The sequence below is a fragment of the Tamandua tetradactyla genome, chromosome 7 (assembly GCF_023851605.1).
Source record: "Tamandua tetradactyla isolate mTamTet1 chromosome 7, mTamTet1.pri, whole genome shotgun sequence".
Lineage (NCBI taxonomy): Eukaryota > Metazoa > Chordata > Mammalia > Pilosa > Myrmecophagidae > Tamandua > Tamandua tetradactyla.
Window position 1 is genome coordinate 37,036,896 of NC_135333.1, and position 17,682 is coordinate 37,054,577.

Below are 17,682 nucleotides of genomic sequence, written 5' to 3' on the forward strand. Positions count from 1 at the left end.
TGAGAGGGAGCCATAAGCAGGGTCATGGGCCGGGTCATAGGTTCCAGTCCTGGAATCACCCCAACAAGCCAATTGCCTGACTCTGACCCTCCTCTGTAACACGAAGAAATCAAGTGCCCCCCTCAGAGGCTAAAGTGACCAGATGTCTCCATCTGCCTGTGACAGTCTCCCTTCCTACCCACTGCCCTGGCATGAGCAATAATAGTGCCTCCTTACATCCTCTAAAGGTCCTAGTATGGCATTAAATTAAGTCAGGGGAAGTGTACGTCCCAGTGCCTGGCAAATCAGTGTTTTCAATTATTATTATAATCCTAATTCTTCATTGAGCTGGTTAAACAAATGTGCATGTGATTAAATGGCAGAGCCACATGCATACATTGCACCAATGTCGATTTCCTAGTTTTGATCCTGCACCTGGTGACGTAAGATGCCACCATTGGGAAAACTGAGTCAACGGTACCTAACAGAGATTGGAAAACTCTACTCTTTTGTCTCCAGTTATACTTGGAGTTATATTTACTTCTACAAACTTACTGATATTAACAGATCCTAAAAACACGTCACACATGGGTTTACTAAGCAAAACAAACCCTAATCCAACCAGAGGTGATATCTTCCCCTGCCACAACCCAATTATCGAGAGTCCCCTATCAATTCGTCAATCAATGACAAAGGCTCCCAGGAGGAAAAGAGCTGTCACAAAGCCCCCGCACTTCAGCAATTAGCCAAGCTCTCCTCGGTCTCTGAGCTGGTCTGGCCTTCACAGCAAGACCTGCTAGAAGACAGTATCACTTAAGAGCTAACAACTACAGTATCAAAAGAATAGAGGTAACTGTCAGCTTAGAGGTCTGGAGACATCCACGGTGGGGACAAATACAAACAAACGTGTTCCGGCCCAAAGAGGAGTGACTGTCTCAGTACACGGGTGCACAACAAGATCTGTGAATAGTGGGAAACAGGAGGCCAAGCCAACTCAGGCTGCTCACCTGAAGAGAAGAGGAAAGTATGTGAGACATTTCAGAACATTTCCACCACAAAATGTATTTTGAATGACTGATGCTTTAAGAGGCACCCTTTGTTTCTGGAAAGCTATGGTTGGGGAACTACATGTGGAGCCAGTCAAGAAGGTCATCGGCACTGCCCCAGGCCTCCATCACATCTCCTTACCCCAGGGAGGCTCCTGAAGGGGATGCCCAAGCCTTTTTCTGAGCATCCAAGTTGTCTGTTCTCTCTCTCTAGCTAGGGGAATGGACAATCAGAAGCCCAGCTCCAGGGCCTGATCGCATGGGTCCTGCAATGCTGCTGCCAGGCTATGAAACTTTGGACAACTTCCCTAATTTTTCAGCATCTTGGCTTCTTAATTTATAAAATGGGATCACTGCAAGGATTCAATGGGGTGATATGTGGAGAGTGCTTAGTACCAGGAAAAGTGTGTGATAAACATGCTGTAAGTGCAGCTCTCAGTAGCACCACCATCACAACTCTATATAAAGGACAGGATCTGACAACCAAGATTTTCTACTCTGGGTACCAACTCTGATTCGGGCTAGACATAGTGTCCCTTGAGGCCATGTCACAAGATTTGCAAAGCAGGCTCCCAAGTCCCACCGGAAATGCCCATGGTGAGGGGGGCAAAGGATGCATGTTAAGCTCAGGATACGCTTGCTGGAACGGAGTCAGTCTGCACATCTGCATGGCACAGCTCCTGCCTTCCAGGACCTAAGACATCTCCCAGGGCATGCAAGGCAGCACCACAGGAGTTTCTGTGCTGTGTGGTCAAATGTGCACCAGCCTGACTGCTCCTGGGCTGGGGCCCCTCAGACCCTCTGAGTCCCTATCATTTGGCCCAGGCCCATGACAGACCACACTGCCCACAAATACGTGCTGACCCAGAATGTGACTGGACAACTTGAAGGAGGGGAATGCCTCAGGCCCAGGAAGCCAAGTGAGCTGAACATTGTCATGATGCTCCATGCCACAAAGCATGGTTGCTTCCCACCCCTGCCACCCTGCATGACCCATCCTCAGACCTGCCACACCTGCCTGCCTTCCTTTCTACCCACTCCCTTTTTCCTTTCTAAAGGGCCCCAGGTTGACAGTGAGGATGCAGGAACACACTGAAGACAGTCACTGTCCACAGGGAGCTGCTGAGCTGGAATGACACAGGCATGAGGTAGAAAACTGCTTCCTGGAGCCTATGGCCAGTAACAAGGGAGAGGGAACGGAGGCAGCCAGAGAACCACAGCAAGGGCAGAGTTTGCAGAAAATGGTTCTCCCTGGGGCTCGGCTCAGGGCAGGCTATTCAGCGGATGGGATGTGTCTCTACAGGGGTTCAGGCCTGGGCCTGACACATGATGCCCCTAGAAACCCTGTGCTGCTTCCTACAACTCTGGGAACATAAGGTTGTTTCCTCTCACTCTGGCATCTTCTTCCTCACTGCCTGAGGCCAGAATACAGTGGGCATGTGGTAGGACTTCGAGAACAGCCCTGCAGGACTAGCTTCCTGCCCAGAGGAACACAGACGGCCCCAAACCACAGCCCATCTGCAGGCAGTAGTGGCCCAGGATCAGTACTAGTAAGAGAAGCAATCCTTCACCCACAGATGTAGAGACTGACCATTCATTCCAATGTTCAGAAGACAAAACCAAGGCTCCTAAGGCCCCATTTCTTCCCTCAGTTCATTAACATGCAGTATCTCATATGATCTTTATTTAGCATTTGATCCCTCTCTAGGCTAAAAACTTCAAAAAAGATCATGTCTGCTTTCGCTTATGTGAGGATCCCAGGGACTGGCAGAGCACCCGGTGGATGGATGGATGAGTGGATGGACAGATAAGTAGATGATGAGATGTGTGGATGGACAGAGGAGTGGAGGATCGATAAGTGGATGGGTGGATGGATGGGTAGATAAGTGGATGAGCGGATAAGTGGATGGATGGATGAGTTCACGGATGAGTGGATAGACACAGTTCAGAGATGAGTGGATACACAGATGAGTGGATGAACAGGTATGTGGATGGATGGAGTAGATGGATGGATGAGTGGGTGGATGGATGAGTGGATGAATGGATGGACTAATGGGTAGATGATAAGTGGATGGACAGATGAATGGATGGACAGATGAGTGGATGGTATGGATGAGTAGATAGATGGATGGGCAGACAAATGAGTGGATAAATGAAATTGTGGCCTGCCCTCTGCACGAAATCCCAACTCCTAACCACAACGCACCAGGCTCTCCTTGCCATGGGTTCCTCCCCTCCTTTGTACATTACCCACCCCAGTGCCCTTCATTATGCCTGTCACACAGATCCTGTCCACTCTCACCTCAGAGCCTTTGCATAAGTCTCTGCCAGACTTATACTCCCTAACTCTTTCCATGGTGCACTTCATCATTCAGGAGTCAGCTTACACATGGTTTCCTTACAGAGAGACCTTTGGCTCCAGCCACTGTCTACTACCTCATCCTATTTCTTTCATCAGGAGCCTCATCACCTCCTGAGAAGTAAGCACCATGGCTGGTGTGCCTGGGTTTGAATGCTGGCCTTGCCATGTCCTTACTGTGTGGCCTTGGGCGAGTCATTTGCCTTGGCTGGGCTTGGTTTCTTCCCCTACCATCAGGCTGCTGTGAGGATGAAGTGAGTTGGCCCACGTGTAGTCTGCAGGACTGTGGAGTTCAGAGCATATGCACCATCCATCGCAGCAGCCTCTGTTGTTACCCTCTGCATCACTGCTCCCCACCTCGCCCCCCAACTTTGGCCAGCACTGGGGTTTGTGATCTCTTTAGTAGGCAAATGCTTATAGGTCAAACAGACCCTTTTTCAAAGACAAGCCAGGTGCTGCTGACGTCATGCTAAGCTCCTCTTCCCACACATCCTCCTTTCTACTGGGGCCTCAGAGTCCACTGGGAGCCCCACTGTGGGAGAACCGCAGGGCCAACAGGTTGATCAAAGACTGTTTCACTGTTTGGCCTCCCCATAGCAGATGCCCTTTAAAATTCCCTCTCCCTAAGGAAAGCAGAATCCTTTTCCACCACAAATGCTTTCTCCCTCTCTTCTCCATGAATCTGCTACATTCAGAACCCTACATATGCCCCATGTCCTCATGGAGGTGGTGAGATGTCATCTCAGACAGCTCCACTTACTGTACCAGGGCTGGGAGGCCTTACAAGGTACAAATGCAGTGCCTGACTGCCCTGGAGCCACCTGTAGGGGCTGTGGAAGTCTGAACAAAATGACTGGAGTGGGCGCCCAGTGACAGTGGTGCTTGGGGCATCGCAGAGCTAGGGAGGGGACTGTGTGGTCCAGTTTGTGCAGAAACAGCCTGAGCAGGCACCAAGGGCATAAGGACAAGCTCTGAGGAGTCCAATAGAGTGTTTCTACTTTCTTACCCTGGGTTGTGTGCTTTTAAAATGTTTTCCTCTTTTCCTTCTCAAAAACTGCTTTCAAATAAAAAACCTGCTCAGGGCTTCCAAGAATCTCACCTCTCAACGTCCTATTAGCTTCACTCTGAAGCAGGCACCTCATATACAGTTTCATTCCATTCTTCAAAGACCCTGCTGGGGCAAAGCAGGGTTCCCATTTTGCGGATGAGGAAGCTGAGGCTCAGGGCAGTTGGTGGAGATGCCCTGGGGTCCCAGTCAGGAAGTGACAGAGCGAGAGTCACACCGAGGATGGCTTAGCTAGAGCCCAGCAGTGTCCTGGGTAGCTCTGCCTTCTCTACACAGCCCTGCTGCTTGGGCCCAAACTCCACCAGTTCTCTGACATTAAGTTCCCTTACCTGCCTGGACTTGGCTGGAGGCCAGTTGCCATCTTAACCAGAGATTATCCCCAGGCTACCCAAACTGAAACTTCACCTGGGTGTACATGTTCCTGGGTCCTACAGTACTGGCCCAGGCTGGCTTGCCATCCCCCATGCCTCCAAAAGGCAGCAAGCTCCCAAACACAAGGACCTTCTGCTGCCTGGTGACCCAGTGACCTCACAGCAGATAGTTCTCAGTGCTGCCAGGTTCGCGGAAATCATGCAATGGACACAGCCTGATCAGGCCTCAAGCCCTGCTGGGGAAGAGGATGATGGGGAATGGGGACCTCACTCTCTGGCCACAGCCAGCCTCCAACCCAGAAAGGAAAACACTGTCTCTGGTGGCATCTTCCCATTTTGTGCCCCACCCCTCCCCATCTCCACATATAAACACTAGTTATGTCAACATCCCTGGTGTAGCCAGGGTAGAGGAGGAGCCAGAGAGTCCCCAAGCAGAACCAACCTCCGAAGCACAACATAGCAGTTCAAAGCAGCCAAAGTCCCAGCCTTGACCCTGAGAGTCCTGGGGTCAAGACATGGAACAGGAGGTTACGAGGGGTCCACCTGTTCCTGGGAGGGGGTATAAGCCTGGCTGAACACAGGCCCTGTACTCACCGTTGGAGCGGTGGATGCAGGTGTGCTGGTTGTCGCTGAGGAAAAAGCCACTGTGGCACTGGCACTCATAGCTGCCCATAGCATTGACACAGATCTGCTGGCAGCCACCATTGTTGTCCTGACACTCATCCACATCTGTGAGAGAAGAGACATGGATAAGGAAATCACAACTAGGGCTGTGATTGGGTCTGTGGGAGGCAATGCAGTCAATTTCCTCAAATTATAGTGAAGGTGCTCCACGGAGGTGCCACAGGGGATGCTCCACCAAGGTGCTCCACGGAGGTGCTCCATGCAAGTACTCCATGGAGGGGGGGAGGTACGCCACAGAGATGCTCCACGGGGGTGCTCCACAGGGGTACTCCATCCAAGTACTTCATGGGAGTGCTCCACAGGGATGCTCCAAGGCAGTAATCCAAAGGGGTGCTCTACAAGGGTACTCCATAGGAGTGGTCCACAGAGGTACTCTATGGTAAAGCTCCACAGGGGTGCTCCACAGAGATGCTCCATGGAGATATTCACCCAAGCACCCCATGTGGGTAGCCAGTAATGACAGGAGAATGCCACCTGACTTGTGTGTTTCCTGTGTGCCAGATATTGTTCTAAGTATCTTACCTGTGTTAACTTCTTTAGTCTCCACAGCAACCCTGTAAGATTCAGGTATCAACCCACTTTATAGATGAGGAAACTGAGGCATGATGTAAAGTCATGCATCCCAGGCCCCACATACAGTAGATGGCAGAGGCAGGATACAAACCTGACTCCAAAACCTGGTTTCTTAACTGTGGCATGGGATTTTCCTATGCTGTCCACCTCCAGCCTATAAGCCAACCAAATCCCACCACCCCCTCTTTATTCAACATGCCCTTGGTTTACAGGCAGCAGCAAGGACCTCAGAGGTGAGGAGTGGCTGAAGGACGGGGTAGCCTACCACCCTTAGTGGCTTTCTGCCCCACACCTGATTTCTAAAGCCCAAAGAATGGGAAGATTTTTCAAAGGCCATGACCTCTGGCTGACAAACCTGCGTGGAAGTCTGTCAAGCAATCATTCCCACTCCTGGGAGAGACAGACCAGAGGACTGACACTCATTTCTGACCAGAGGCTGCTGGCACAAAGGGTTCTTTTGGCTGAAAAGAGCCTTTATGGAGTTCTGGTCTTGAACTGAACAGCATGTTTCAATTACCAAGTCATAACCCCCTACCCTGTCAGTTTGTTTAATCAAAGAAGGGCTTCTTAAACCTTAATGTTCCATGTCTGTATTGTCATTTTAATAGGGAAATATATAAAACCACAAAGGCAGTGTGAGCTACTGGCTGTTTCTAACCAACCCCCCACACACATACACACATGCCGAATTTTCAGCATTAAGCTTTTTATATAGTTCTTGCTATCGTAGACAGGTTTTACTACTGGGACCAAAAGGATGCTAAAAAGGTAAAGAGTCATGCAGAGTGACCTGCTTGAATCTGGAGAGGACTCAGCTCTGGAACTGTTTAAAACTGGATCCTATTTAAGTTCACAAACAACAGACTACTTTACCATCCAAGAGTAAAAGTAGTCTGCAGCTGCCTTTGAGGCCAACAGCGAGGTGGGTCATTATCATCTGGCAAGCTCAAATGTCAGCCGTGTGGCAGCTGGAGAAGGGAGGCGGGCTCTTAACTCTAAAAGTCACCAAGGGTTCCAGCTGAAAGGGTAAGGGGGCTCTTGCTGAGTCACTGAGGGTCTGGGGTAGAGGCAGGGACCCTGGTGAAGGAAAGAGGGATAATTCTGGATCCCTTTCTCCATTCCACAGAGTCTCACTGATGGTGACTTCCAGACCCCAAGGTAGTGTCACTTCTGCCCCCAGGTGTGGTGAGTAGCTGCCTCCCCTCCACACTCAGCAGCAGATACTTTGTGGGCAGCTTCTATCTGTGGGAGTCTAACTCTCGCTCCCTAAGCCACGCAAGGCATCTTCCTCCTCTTATTAATATTAACACAAAGCTAACCCTCCTGAGTGCTCATGATGTGCCAAGAATGGCTCTTCATAGATATCTGCCAATTGTGCCTTACAGCCACCCTGTGTGACAGGCTGTGACACCAAATCCATTCACAGATGAGGATGCTGAGCACTGAGAGCTGAAGCAACTTGTGCAAAGTCACACCCACTATCTTGCTCCACAGCAAGCTGCCCATGCTAGCAAACGCCTTCCGATAGGGTTAGGAAGAATCAGCTGCTCCTGGCATAAGCTTGGGGCAGGCGTCAGTGTGAACATCTGCTAGTGCATCCAGATGCAGATGGCAAGCCAGAGCCAGCCTGCCAGGCATGGCCTGAAGAAGATTTTGCTGCTCCCAGCAGGACCCCAGGAGGCACCTGTGCACACACAGAATGGTGAGCTCTGAACAAGGGTTGCTGTTCCTGGGATACGCCAGACCCTTCTCTAGTCACAGTCAGAACTTTTACCCTAGACTCTCTACTCTGTATCTCAGCTTCCTCAACCCCAGTACAGGTTCAACTGGTGAAACAAACAAAGCAGATGTAGACGCTCAAATGCTGAGTGCAAAGTGAAGATATGCCGCTTGTTTCTCTCTGTGAACAAGTTCCCTGGTGCCAGCCATCTCAGCCATCTGGCCTGAGCCCTGTCCTTACCTCACTGAAACTGAGAGACCGCTGACATAAGGTGTCACAAATGCTGTATCAGGCAGCATGGCAGAGCCTTGGGACAGGGCTCTTTACACTAGCAGAGATCAGGGTCTCGCCAATACTGAGAACTCATGAGAAATCGATGTGAGGCTATGCTGACATTTCTTCTCCTGGCTCCCAAAGGATAAAGCCCAAGACTAAACAGTCAGGAAGGAGAGGCTGCCCCCTCTGCATCCTTTTCCCACTCAAGAGGAACTGTTGTCCAAACAAGGCTTCTGAGTTGGGCAGGAAATTGCGGCTACCAAATCCCTTTGGGTAGCCTGTGGCCATTACCAGCTTCTCTGGGAGTTGGATTAAGGGCCTGATGCCCCACCTCAGACTCCCTAGCACCTGAATTCCCAGCCCTCCAAATGGGACCCACAGTGAGGTCTGAGGAGGGAACATCTCGGGCACTAGGTTTACCTGGAGGCCCTTACCAGGCCTAGCATGGGTCCCATGGGAAACACTCAGCTCCCTGGCTCTCCGGGGAAGTATGCCCACACACATTGCTCTTCGGCACTCAGCATGAGCTGCTAGGAAGATGCTTTTATGGCCTGGAGAGAGCCTATACCCAGGAGTCAGAAAGTTCTGAGTTCTGCCCCTCCCTGTGCTGCCTGTAGCATGGGAAGAAGCCTGGGCCCTGTGCACAGGAAGTGCCCCACAGAGCTTCAGAAGCAAAAGACTACCCTCTAGGAAGTCCCCTGGGATTGCTTTGGGCACAGACAGTCCTCTTCCTTTCTCTCCCCCATGGACTGATGGAGACTGTATGGCTGGCCCTGTATGAGAATTCCACCCACCTCCCCAACTCGGAGATGAGCATCACGGTTGGCTAGGCAGAAGTGGTAGCCTTTTTATCAGAGGTAAGAGGCACTCCCAGCCAGCCAGGCCCTGGGCTAAGGTGCTCACGCACTGTCTTTTTTTTTCAGGGTCAATGTACTTTTTTTTTTAATTATTAATTAAAGAAAAAAAAATTAACACAACATTTAGAAATCATTCCATTCTACATATGCAATCAGTAATTCTTAACATCATCACATAGATGCATGATCATCATTTCTTAGTACATTTGCATCGATTTAGGAAAAGAACTAGCAAAACAACAGAAAAAGATATAGAATGTTAATATAGAGAAAAAAATAAAAAATAATAATAAAAAAAGAAAAGGAAAAAGAAAAAAAAAGACACAAAGAAACAAACAAACAACACAAAAAACAAAACTATAGCTCAGATGCAGCTTCATTCTACGCACTGTCTTAATGAACCTGCACAACAGGTCCACATCGGAGTATTAATCTCATCATCCCTACTTCTCAGATGAGGAAACTGAGGCCCAGAGATGGGAAGAGACTTGCCCCAACCCAAAGAACAGGGAGATGGGGGGTTTGAAGCCCAGTAAGTTCATTCCAAAGCCCTCTCTCTTCATGATGTGACTTCTCTGGATAAGGACGACGAGACCCTGACAGTCAATCTCCCTGGTATTTATGCTTCCAAACCTCCCATCCCATGTAGCCTTCTTTCTAAGACTCAGTACAGAAGCCCCCTCCTCTGTGAAGCCTTCCCAGTGATTCGCAAAATTTACACCCCACCCCTGGCTCCTAGACCAGGCCTGCCTTTGTTTCTTTCTTCTGCTCTGTCTTCCTGTGCCTGCTTCCTGTGCCTCTGGGGAGAGGATGGGCCTGAGTTTCCTTTGCTTGCCCAGCACCCAGCAGAGGACTGACAAAGAGAGGTGTCAGCAGGATAAACGGAGTGGCACAGCCTGTGCCTGAACGTGCTGGTGACAGGGAGTTCACTACCACAAAAGAAGGCCAATCTCCTTTGTACAGCGCTGTCTCCAGTCCCTTCTAGGCACAGAAAGGGCTAATTCAAGTGTCTTTACAACCTGACCCTGCCTCTCCGGCTTCTCTCCCCCACAAGGATCCGCTGTTTCTTGGTCACATCCCCTTGTTCATGCTTTCTTGATGGACACAAACTACACCCTTCTGGAGCGGAGATTCTCTACCTCTTTGTCCAGTGAGAAGTTCTTCTTGCCCTTCTAAATCCACCAAACACCCTTGTTCATCCAACTGCTCCACAAACCCTGAGCAGCTAAAACTGCCCCACCCTACACAAGCCACAGTAAACATGACCGGTTATGCCTTGCCTCAGTAAGCCGCCAGTGCAATGCGAGAGCACCGACAGGGGAGGGTGGAGGAGTTCCGAAAGAGGCTCCTAGAGAAGTTGATCTGGAGTTGGGCAAAAAGGGAGGTACTGTGACCTGAAGCCTGGGTTTATGGAGGGGAGGACACACACAGGAGAAGGCTGGGAGCACTCTGGCAGGAGGGGAGTTCTGGGAAGCGACTAAGGAAAAGGCTGGGCTAAGGAGGTGCAGGAGAAGCAGGTCACAGATGTAGAGGCAACGGCAGGCTGGGTGATGGGTACTCAGTGTCCTGTGCATGTCACTGCAGGGACCCACCCACCAGTGCACTCCTGTGTGATGTGCCTCTTGACCACTGTGTTCAGCCCCTGTGTTTTCACCAACTACAGCCTTGTCTGGGTACCCAGATCCTCTCATTCCCATGAGTCCAGCAGGCAGCAGAGACTGCACTTGGGGAAGACATTTGTGCAACCTAACAAGCCAGAATCATCACCAAACCACCAAGGCCTGGGGCTGGGGTGGAGCCTGTGTAGAGTGAGGGGCTCTGAGTGAGTCAGCCTGCTTTCAATCCACATCTACATGGTGGGGGCTGTGGGGAGCACTTTACCCCTGAATCCTGCTGGCAGCTCCTGGTCCTTTGTCTTTATATATGACCAGGACTGAATGTACTCAGAAGGCAGGGAGCTCCTCAGCATGGGGTGGGGACCTAGCTACAAAGCAGAGAAGAGGCCTGGGGGCTCTGGCATAAACCCTAGGGGACTCTGCTCAGGGAAATCCTATCAATGACAACAAGAGAACTGAAGGATGCCTTTAGGCAGAGGACCCCAGAGGCCTGAGGCCTGGAAGGGTCTAGCCTGGCCTTCATCACATCTGCCTAGATCAGCCTGAGCCACCTGGGTGAAGGTGTTCCCCTATTACATACAAACAGCCATCTGACTGGGGTTGGGGAGGCAGGGAGAAGTGTGGGAAGAGAGAGGAGGCTGAACCAGGGTGGTCCCTGCCCCAGGGAATCTTGGGTTAGGGTGGTGGGGTGGGAGATACCCTCAGAAACAGACCACCGGAGAAGAGGCTGGGATAAAAGGAGTAGGGACTACATTCCTTGTGGGCTGGGGCTGAGTCTGCACCCTCTCTGCTCCTCAGCGCAAGGCTCAGCACAGAGCACACAGTGAGCACTCATTTCTTCAGACAGCATGTGTGAAGGGGGAAAGTGGGAGGGAGGGAGGGAAGAAGGGCCATGGAAACCCAAACACTGGGAGGGTGGAAAAGGGGCCACACTCTGGCCCAGTGCCTGGCCCTATCTGCACCCAGTCCCCCAGATCTGAGGAGTGGTTTGTCCTTGAAGCCCCTGCCCCCATCTGCGCAGTCACCAAGGCCTACTGACTTGTTCCCAGCACTGGCCCACTTCTCATCCTCTGCCCACTGACCACAGCCCTGGGGTGGAGCTGAACCCTTCTCTACAGGTGTGGGCTGCACCCCCTCCCAGCTCTCCTGGGCCTCCCCTCTCCAATACCTTCTCTAGAGGCTGTGCCTCCATGATGACTCTAATCTGATCCCAGAGGAACGAGTCCCAACAGGGTTCCTTGGGGTCTGCCACTTCCTCCTTGACCCTCCTGGGGCCCACAGGTACCTCCTCCCACCCACGCCAGTGGCTGAGGCTCATATCTGGGGTCCAGCCCACATACTACAATTGTCATGGTTGTTTTCAGGCCAACACCAATAGGCTGTAGACTGCTGTGTCCGAAAGGCCTCTGCAAGCAGGACTGTGGTTTGGCTACGAGGGCTGCTTTTTGGCTCAATATGCTGATCTTGGTTTTTATTAATAGCTGGCAGTTTGTCCTACTTTGGACTAAAATCCAGGTTTGCAGTTATTTATAATAACTAAAAATTACTCTGGATCCAGCTTTGATTGCTTTGTGTTTCCCATGAAGGTTTTACGATTTGAAACAGAGATTGTTCCGCTTGGACCCTACCTATGTTTCCATGACTGCTGGAACCTACTGTGCGTCAGGCCCTGTGCTGGGTTCTGGTGTCATGGCTCCCACCGAGGGCCTAGGGGAAGAGGCAGAGGCACAGGCCCGCGTTAGGAACTGAACCTGACCTCCAACACAGAGAGTGCTGTTCTGGTCCCAAGGGCCAAGCCCCAGCCCTCCCTGGCTCCTTTCACAGACAGGCTTAGGCAGAAAAGCCTCTTGGCTATCAAGCGGCTCTTGCAAAATTGCATTTGATGACTTAAGTGTAAATAAATGAGAACCATATGGATTATATTTCGGGTAAAATACACATGGGTCTTAAGAGCTTGGGGGCCTGGGGCCTGCCAAATCCAGAATGCTCCCTGAGCCATCAGAGGTGCTGGCACAGGCAAGTAGGAGGTACACCTGGAGACTTAGCAGGACCTGTCTAGTTCCTGGGTTGGGCATCAGCTTGGGCCTTCTCTGGGGCTCCGGATTCCCTAGCAGGCCAGCTGTATACCACAGATATGGGGTCATCTTCTGTGCTTCTGCATGAAAGAGCCCCTCAGGCTGGGCCTGAGTCCAAGCTCAGGATTGGGAGATGAGGCAAATAAGTGGTGGAGTCATGTCCAGACAGGGACACGCTGTGCAGATCAGCAAGCTCCATGCTCACATCCAGGCAGGGGCCTCCAGGCTTTGGCAGACCCGAGGAGCCAGCCCAGGAGAGACTGGAGCTTTGCTGAAGTTTCCTGGCCTTCAGGATCTGGTCATGTGTCATCTGTTATCTAAGCCCCACCCTCCAATTCAGGTTTCTATCCTACAGTCCCCCAACCAATGACTGATCAGAGTTGCCTGAACATCTCTAAGGCCAGGGAGTTTGCTCCCTAGCTCAGGCTGCTGACTGTTCTTCCTTATAGCAACCCACAGCGGTCTCTGTAACCACCACCAGTGATTCTGGTGTTTGCCCTGTGAGTCACACCAAATAGGGATGAGATTTAGAGAGAAACTTGCTGAATGACCTTGGGTAGGCCGCTAAGCCCCTATGGGTTTCCTTCTCTGTAGCACACCTGGCTCATGAGGTTGTTAGGGGAGGCAAAGCATGAAATGACGCAGTAGATGTGCTAAGTTGCTGAAGAGGTTGCCACCAGAGCCTGTGGAGGGCATGGACACAAACACAATTTGGACTGGCAACAACCCACCTTGGAAAAATGATAAGAAACCACATCAGAAGGTAGTGCTCAAGACAGGCCTCCTGGTCTCCATGTACAGCAGCTTCGGTTCTCTAAACTGCTACCCTCCTGACCTAGTTTGGGCAGCTTACAGCCTGGGCCCTGGGCGCCTGCCTGTCAGGTGGTGAGATGGCCTAGGTCTGGACTCTGTCCTGGGCATGGGATCTGCTCAGGGTGTGGGACAGACCTTAGCCTCTCACGCTCGGCACATGCTACCTCTTAAGTTTTTCTCCATTAGCTTCTTTTAAATTGAGATAAAATCCATATAACATAAAAGACTCCATTTTCAAGTACAATATCAGTGGTTTTCAGTATATTCACTTATGTGCACCCATCACTACTAATTCCAGAACATTCCCATCACAACATAAAAGACTCCATTTTCAAGTACAATATCAGTGGTTTTCAGTATATTCACTTTTGTGCACCCATCACTACTAATTCCAGAACATTCCCATCACCCCAAAAAGAAACCCCATACTATTTAGTAGTTAGTCCCAACCACCAATCTGCATTCTGTCTCATGCATTTGCCTATTCTGGACATTTCACATAAATGGAATCACACAGTATCTGTTCTTTGGTGACTGGCTTCTTTCATTTAGCATGATGTCCTCAAGGTTCATACCTGTTGTAACATGTGCCAGTACTTTATTCCTTTATATAGCTGAAAACTATTCCATTGTATGGATTGAGTATACTTTGCTTTGTTTCCACTTTTTGGCTATTATGAATAATGCTGCTGGGAGCACTCGTATACAAGTATTTGTATGAGCTTGTGTTTTGTATTCTCCTGGGTATATACCTAGGAGTGGGACTGTTGGGTCATATGGTAATTCCATATTTAACTTTTTGAGGAACTGCTTATTTTAGTTTGTAAGCTGCTGGAATGCAATATACCAGAAACAGAACAGTTTTTAAGAAGGGAATTTATTAAGTTGCAAGTTTACATTTCTAAGGCTGTGAAAATGTTCAAATTAAGGCATCCAGAGAAAGATACCTTAACTCCAAAGAAAAAGCCAATAAAGTTCGAGGCTTCTCTCTCAGCTGGGAGGGCATATGGTGACGTCTGTTAGCTTTCTCTTCTCATTTCATAAGGCTTCTGTGGAAGCGTTTTTATTCTGCCTCTCCAAAGGTCTCTGGCTGGGTGGGCTCTGTTAACATTTTCCAAAATAGTTCCCTCTTAAAGGGCTCTGGTAAGCAACTCCACCTTGAATGGGTGGAGACACATTCCCATGGAAACAATAAAAAAGATCCCACCCAGCAATATTGAATGAGGATTAAAGAGCATGGCTTTTTTGGGGTACATGATAGTCTCAAATCGGCACACTGCCAAACTATTTTTCACAGCAGCTGTACCGTTGTCTATTTCTACAAGCAATTCATGAGTGTTCCAATTTTTCTACATCCTTGCAACACTTAATTCCCATCTGCTTATGTTCATCTTAGTGGGTGTGAACTGGTATTTCAGTGTAGTTTTGATTTACGTTTCTCTAACGACTAATGATGTTGAGCATCTTTTTATGTGCTTATTGGCCATTTGTATATCTTCTTTGGAGAAATGTCTATTCAGAAACTTTGCACATTTTAAAACTGGGTTATATCTTTTTATTATTAAATTATAAGTGTTCTTTATATATTCTGGATACTAGACCCTTATTACATATGATTTGCAAATTTTTTTTCCATTCTTTTAAGACAGCCTCAGGGGTTCAGAACTACACACTGGGAGTACAATGCAAGTGTGGGGCCAGGTCTGCGATGCACTCTCTGGGGGTGATTTCACCCTGCAGGGCTTTCCTGTTTACCATTGGCCAATGCTGCCTAAACCTCACCTCTAGGCCTGCCCGCTCCACCACTCTCAAAACTTGCCTGGTTTACCCAGCACCTCTGCTTGAATGCCTAACAGGTAAGACAAACTTAACAAGGCTCAGCTAAGCAGAACAAAACAAACCTTAGTCCACCCTCAGTCTTTCCCATCTCAGCAAATGGGAGCACAACCCACAGTTACTTTAGCCAAAACACGTGGCAGTCAGTTTTGATGTCTCTTTTTCTCTGAACCCACATGTAGTAGATAGGCTCAGATGTCAACCTGGCTAGATGATATAGCCCAGTTGTTCTGTTGCTGTGGACTTAAATCATCAGCCTGTGAATCTTCTATGGCTGATTATATCTGTGGTTGGCTAGGGGGAATGCTTTCTGCAAAATCATCAGCCTGTGAATCTTCTATGGCTGATTATATCTGTGGTTGGCTAGGGGGAATGCTTTCTGCAATGAGTGATGTTTAATTTAAACATCTTTTATTATGAAATATAACATATATAAAAAAAGCACTAAGTTTCAAAGTACACTATAAGAAGTAGTCATAGAATAGATTTCAGAGTGTGGTATGGTTTATTGTTTCAGAATTTCAGGTTTTTCCTTCTAGCTGACCCAAGACACTGGCAACTAAAAGAAATATCAATATGATGATTCAGCAGTCATATCATTTGTTGAATCATATCTTCTCTGTTATAACTCCTCCCTCTCCCTCCCTCTCCCTGCTCCAAGTCTTTAGGGGTGTTTGGGCTCTGACCTTTCTAACTTTTTTTTGTTGGAAAGGGGTGTCAATAATACATGATAGGAGGATGGAACTAGTTGATGTTCTTGGAAAGGTTAGCCCCTTTGGGTTTTAGGACTTATCTGCCCTAGGAACCCATCTGGATGATGTAGGTTTCTGAAAAGTAATGCTAGTATATGAAACTTTTGTAGGATCTCAGATAGAGCCCTAGGTGTTCTTTAGGGTCAACAGGAATGGTGTTGGTTGGGGTTTGGCAAACCATGGTAATGAGCAATATCTAGCTAAAGCTTGCATAAGAGTAGCCTCCAGAATAGCCTCTCAACTTTATTGAACTCTCTTAGCCACTGATACCTTATTTTCTTACAGTTCTTCCTCCCCTTTTGGACAGGAAGGTGTTGTTGAAACCACGGTGCTAGGGCCAGGCTCACCCCTGGGAGTCATGTCCCACTTTGCCAAGAAGACTTTAACCCCTGATGTCTGTTCCAAGTAATGATTTTACTTGCAGAGTTGGGCTTGGAGAGAGGGAGAGAGAGAGGCCACATTTGAGCAACAAAAGAGGTTTTCTGGAAGTAACTCTTAGGCATAACTATAGATAGGCTTAGGTTCTCTGCTACAGAAATAAGCTTCTCAAGAGTAAGCCTCAAGATCAAGGGCTTGCCCTGGGAGGCAATGGGGAGAAAGGAGGAAATATTAAACTTTCCCACCTCGGGAATTGCTTATACTCTTGTAAGCACTGGGAACAATCAATTTAATAGGCTGACAACTCGATTTTGGAGTTCACCCCTATGAAACTTATTCCTGCAAAGAAAAAGCTAAGCCTACTTATAACTATACCTAAGACTCACCCCCAAAGTTCTGGTTTGCTAGCTTCTGGAATGTGATATACCAGAAATGGAACAGCTTTTAAAAGGGGGAATTCATTAAGTTGCAAGTTCATAGTTCTAAGGCTGTGAAAACACCCAATATTAAAGCACAGCTATAGGAATGCCCAAATTAAAGTACCAACAAGAGGTTACCTTCACTCAAGAAAGGCCAATGGAGTTCAGGGTTTCTCCTTCAACTAGAAAGGCAACATGGCGACATTTGTTAGCTTCCTCTCCAGGACTCCTGCTTCATGAAACTCCCCTGGGGAGTATTCCTTTTTCATCTCCAAAGGTCTCTGGGTGCTTGGGCTTTAGTGGTTCTCATGGCTCTAAAAAGGATTCTCTCCAAAATATTTCCTCTTTTAAAGGATTCCAGTAAACTAATCAACATGCACCTGGAATGGGTAGAGTCACACTCCATCTAATCAAAGTTAATATTCACAATTGTGTGAGTCACAACTCCATGGGATAATTTAATCAAGTTTCCAGCCTATAGAGCTGAATAGGGATTAAAAGAAATGGTGATTCCTACAAGATTGGATCAAGATTAAACCATGGCTTTTCTGGGGTACATAAATCCTTTGAAATCAGCATGCCCAAAGAACCTCTTTTGTTGGTCAGATGTGGCCTCTCTCTCTAAGCCAACTCCATAGGTGAACTTACTGCTCTGTCCCCTATGTGGGACATGACTCCCAGGGGTATAAATCTTCCTGGCAACATGGAACCTGACTCCCAGGGATGAGAGGGACCCAGCATCATGGGATTGAGAAAGACCCAAAGAGGGAAGAGAGAAATGAAACAAAATAAAGTTCCAGTGGCTGAGAGATTTCAAACAGAGTTGAGAGGTTATCTTGGAGGTTATTCTTATTTATTATAT

The 17,682-nt window shown here is 48.7% G+C and overlaps 1 protein-coding gene across 5 annotated transcripts in view; it reads right to left on the reverse strand.

The window, feature by feature from the left end:
- SCUBE1 (signal peptide, CUB domain and EGF like domain containing 1) overlaps nucleotides 1-17,682 on the reverse strand; it is a 165,734-nt gene that overhangs the window by 109,119 nt on the left and 38,933 nt on the right. For all 5 annotated transcript variants that reach the window (XM_077169101.1, XM_077169102.1, XM_077169104.1 and 2 more), the window contains one exon: nucleotides 5,416-5,550. In XM_077169101.1, coding sequence (XP_077025216.1) covers nucleotides 5,416-5,550 — 135 coding nt within the window. The remainder of the gene's footprint in view (nucleotides 1-5,415; nucleotides 5,551-17,682) is intronic.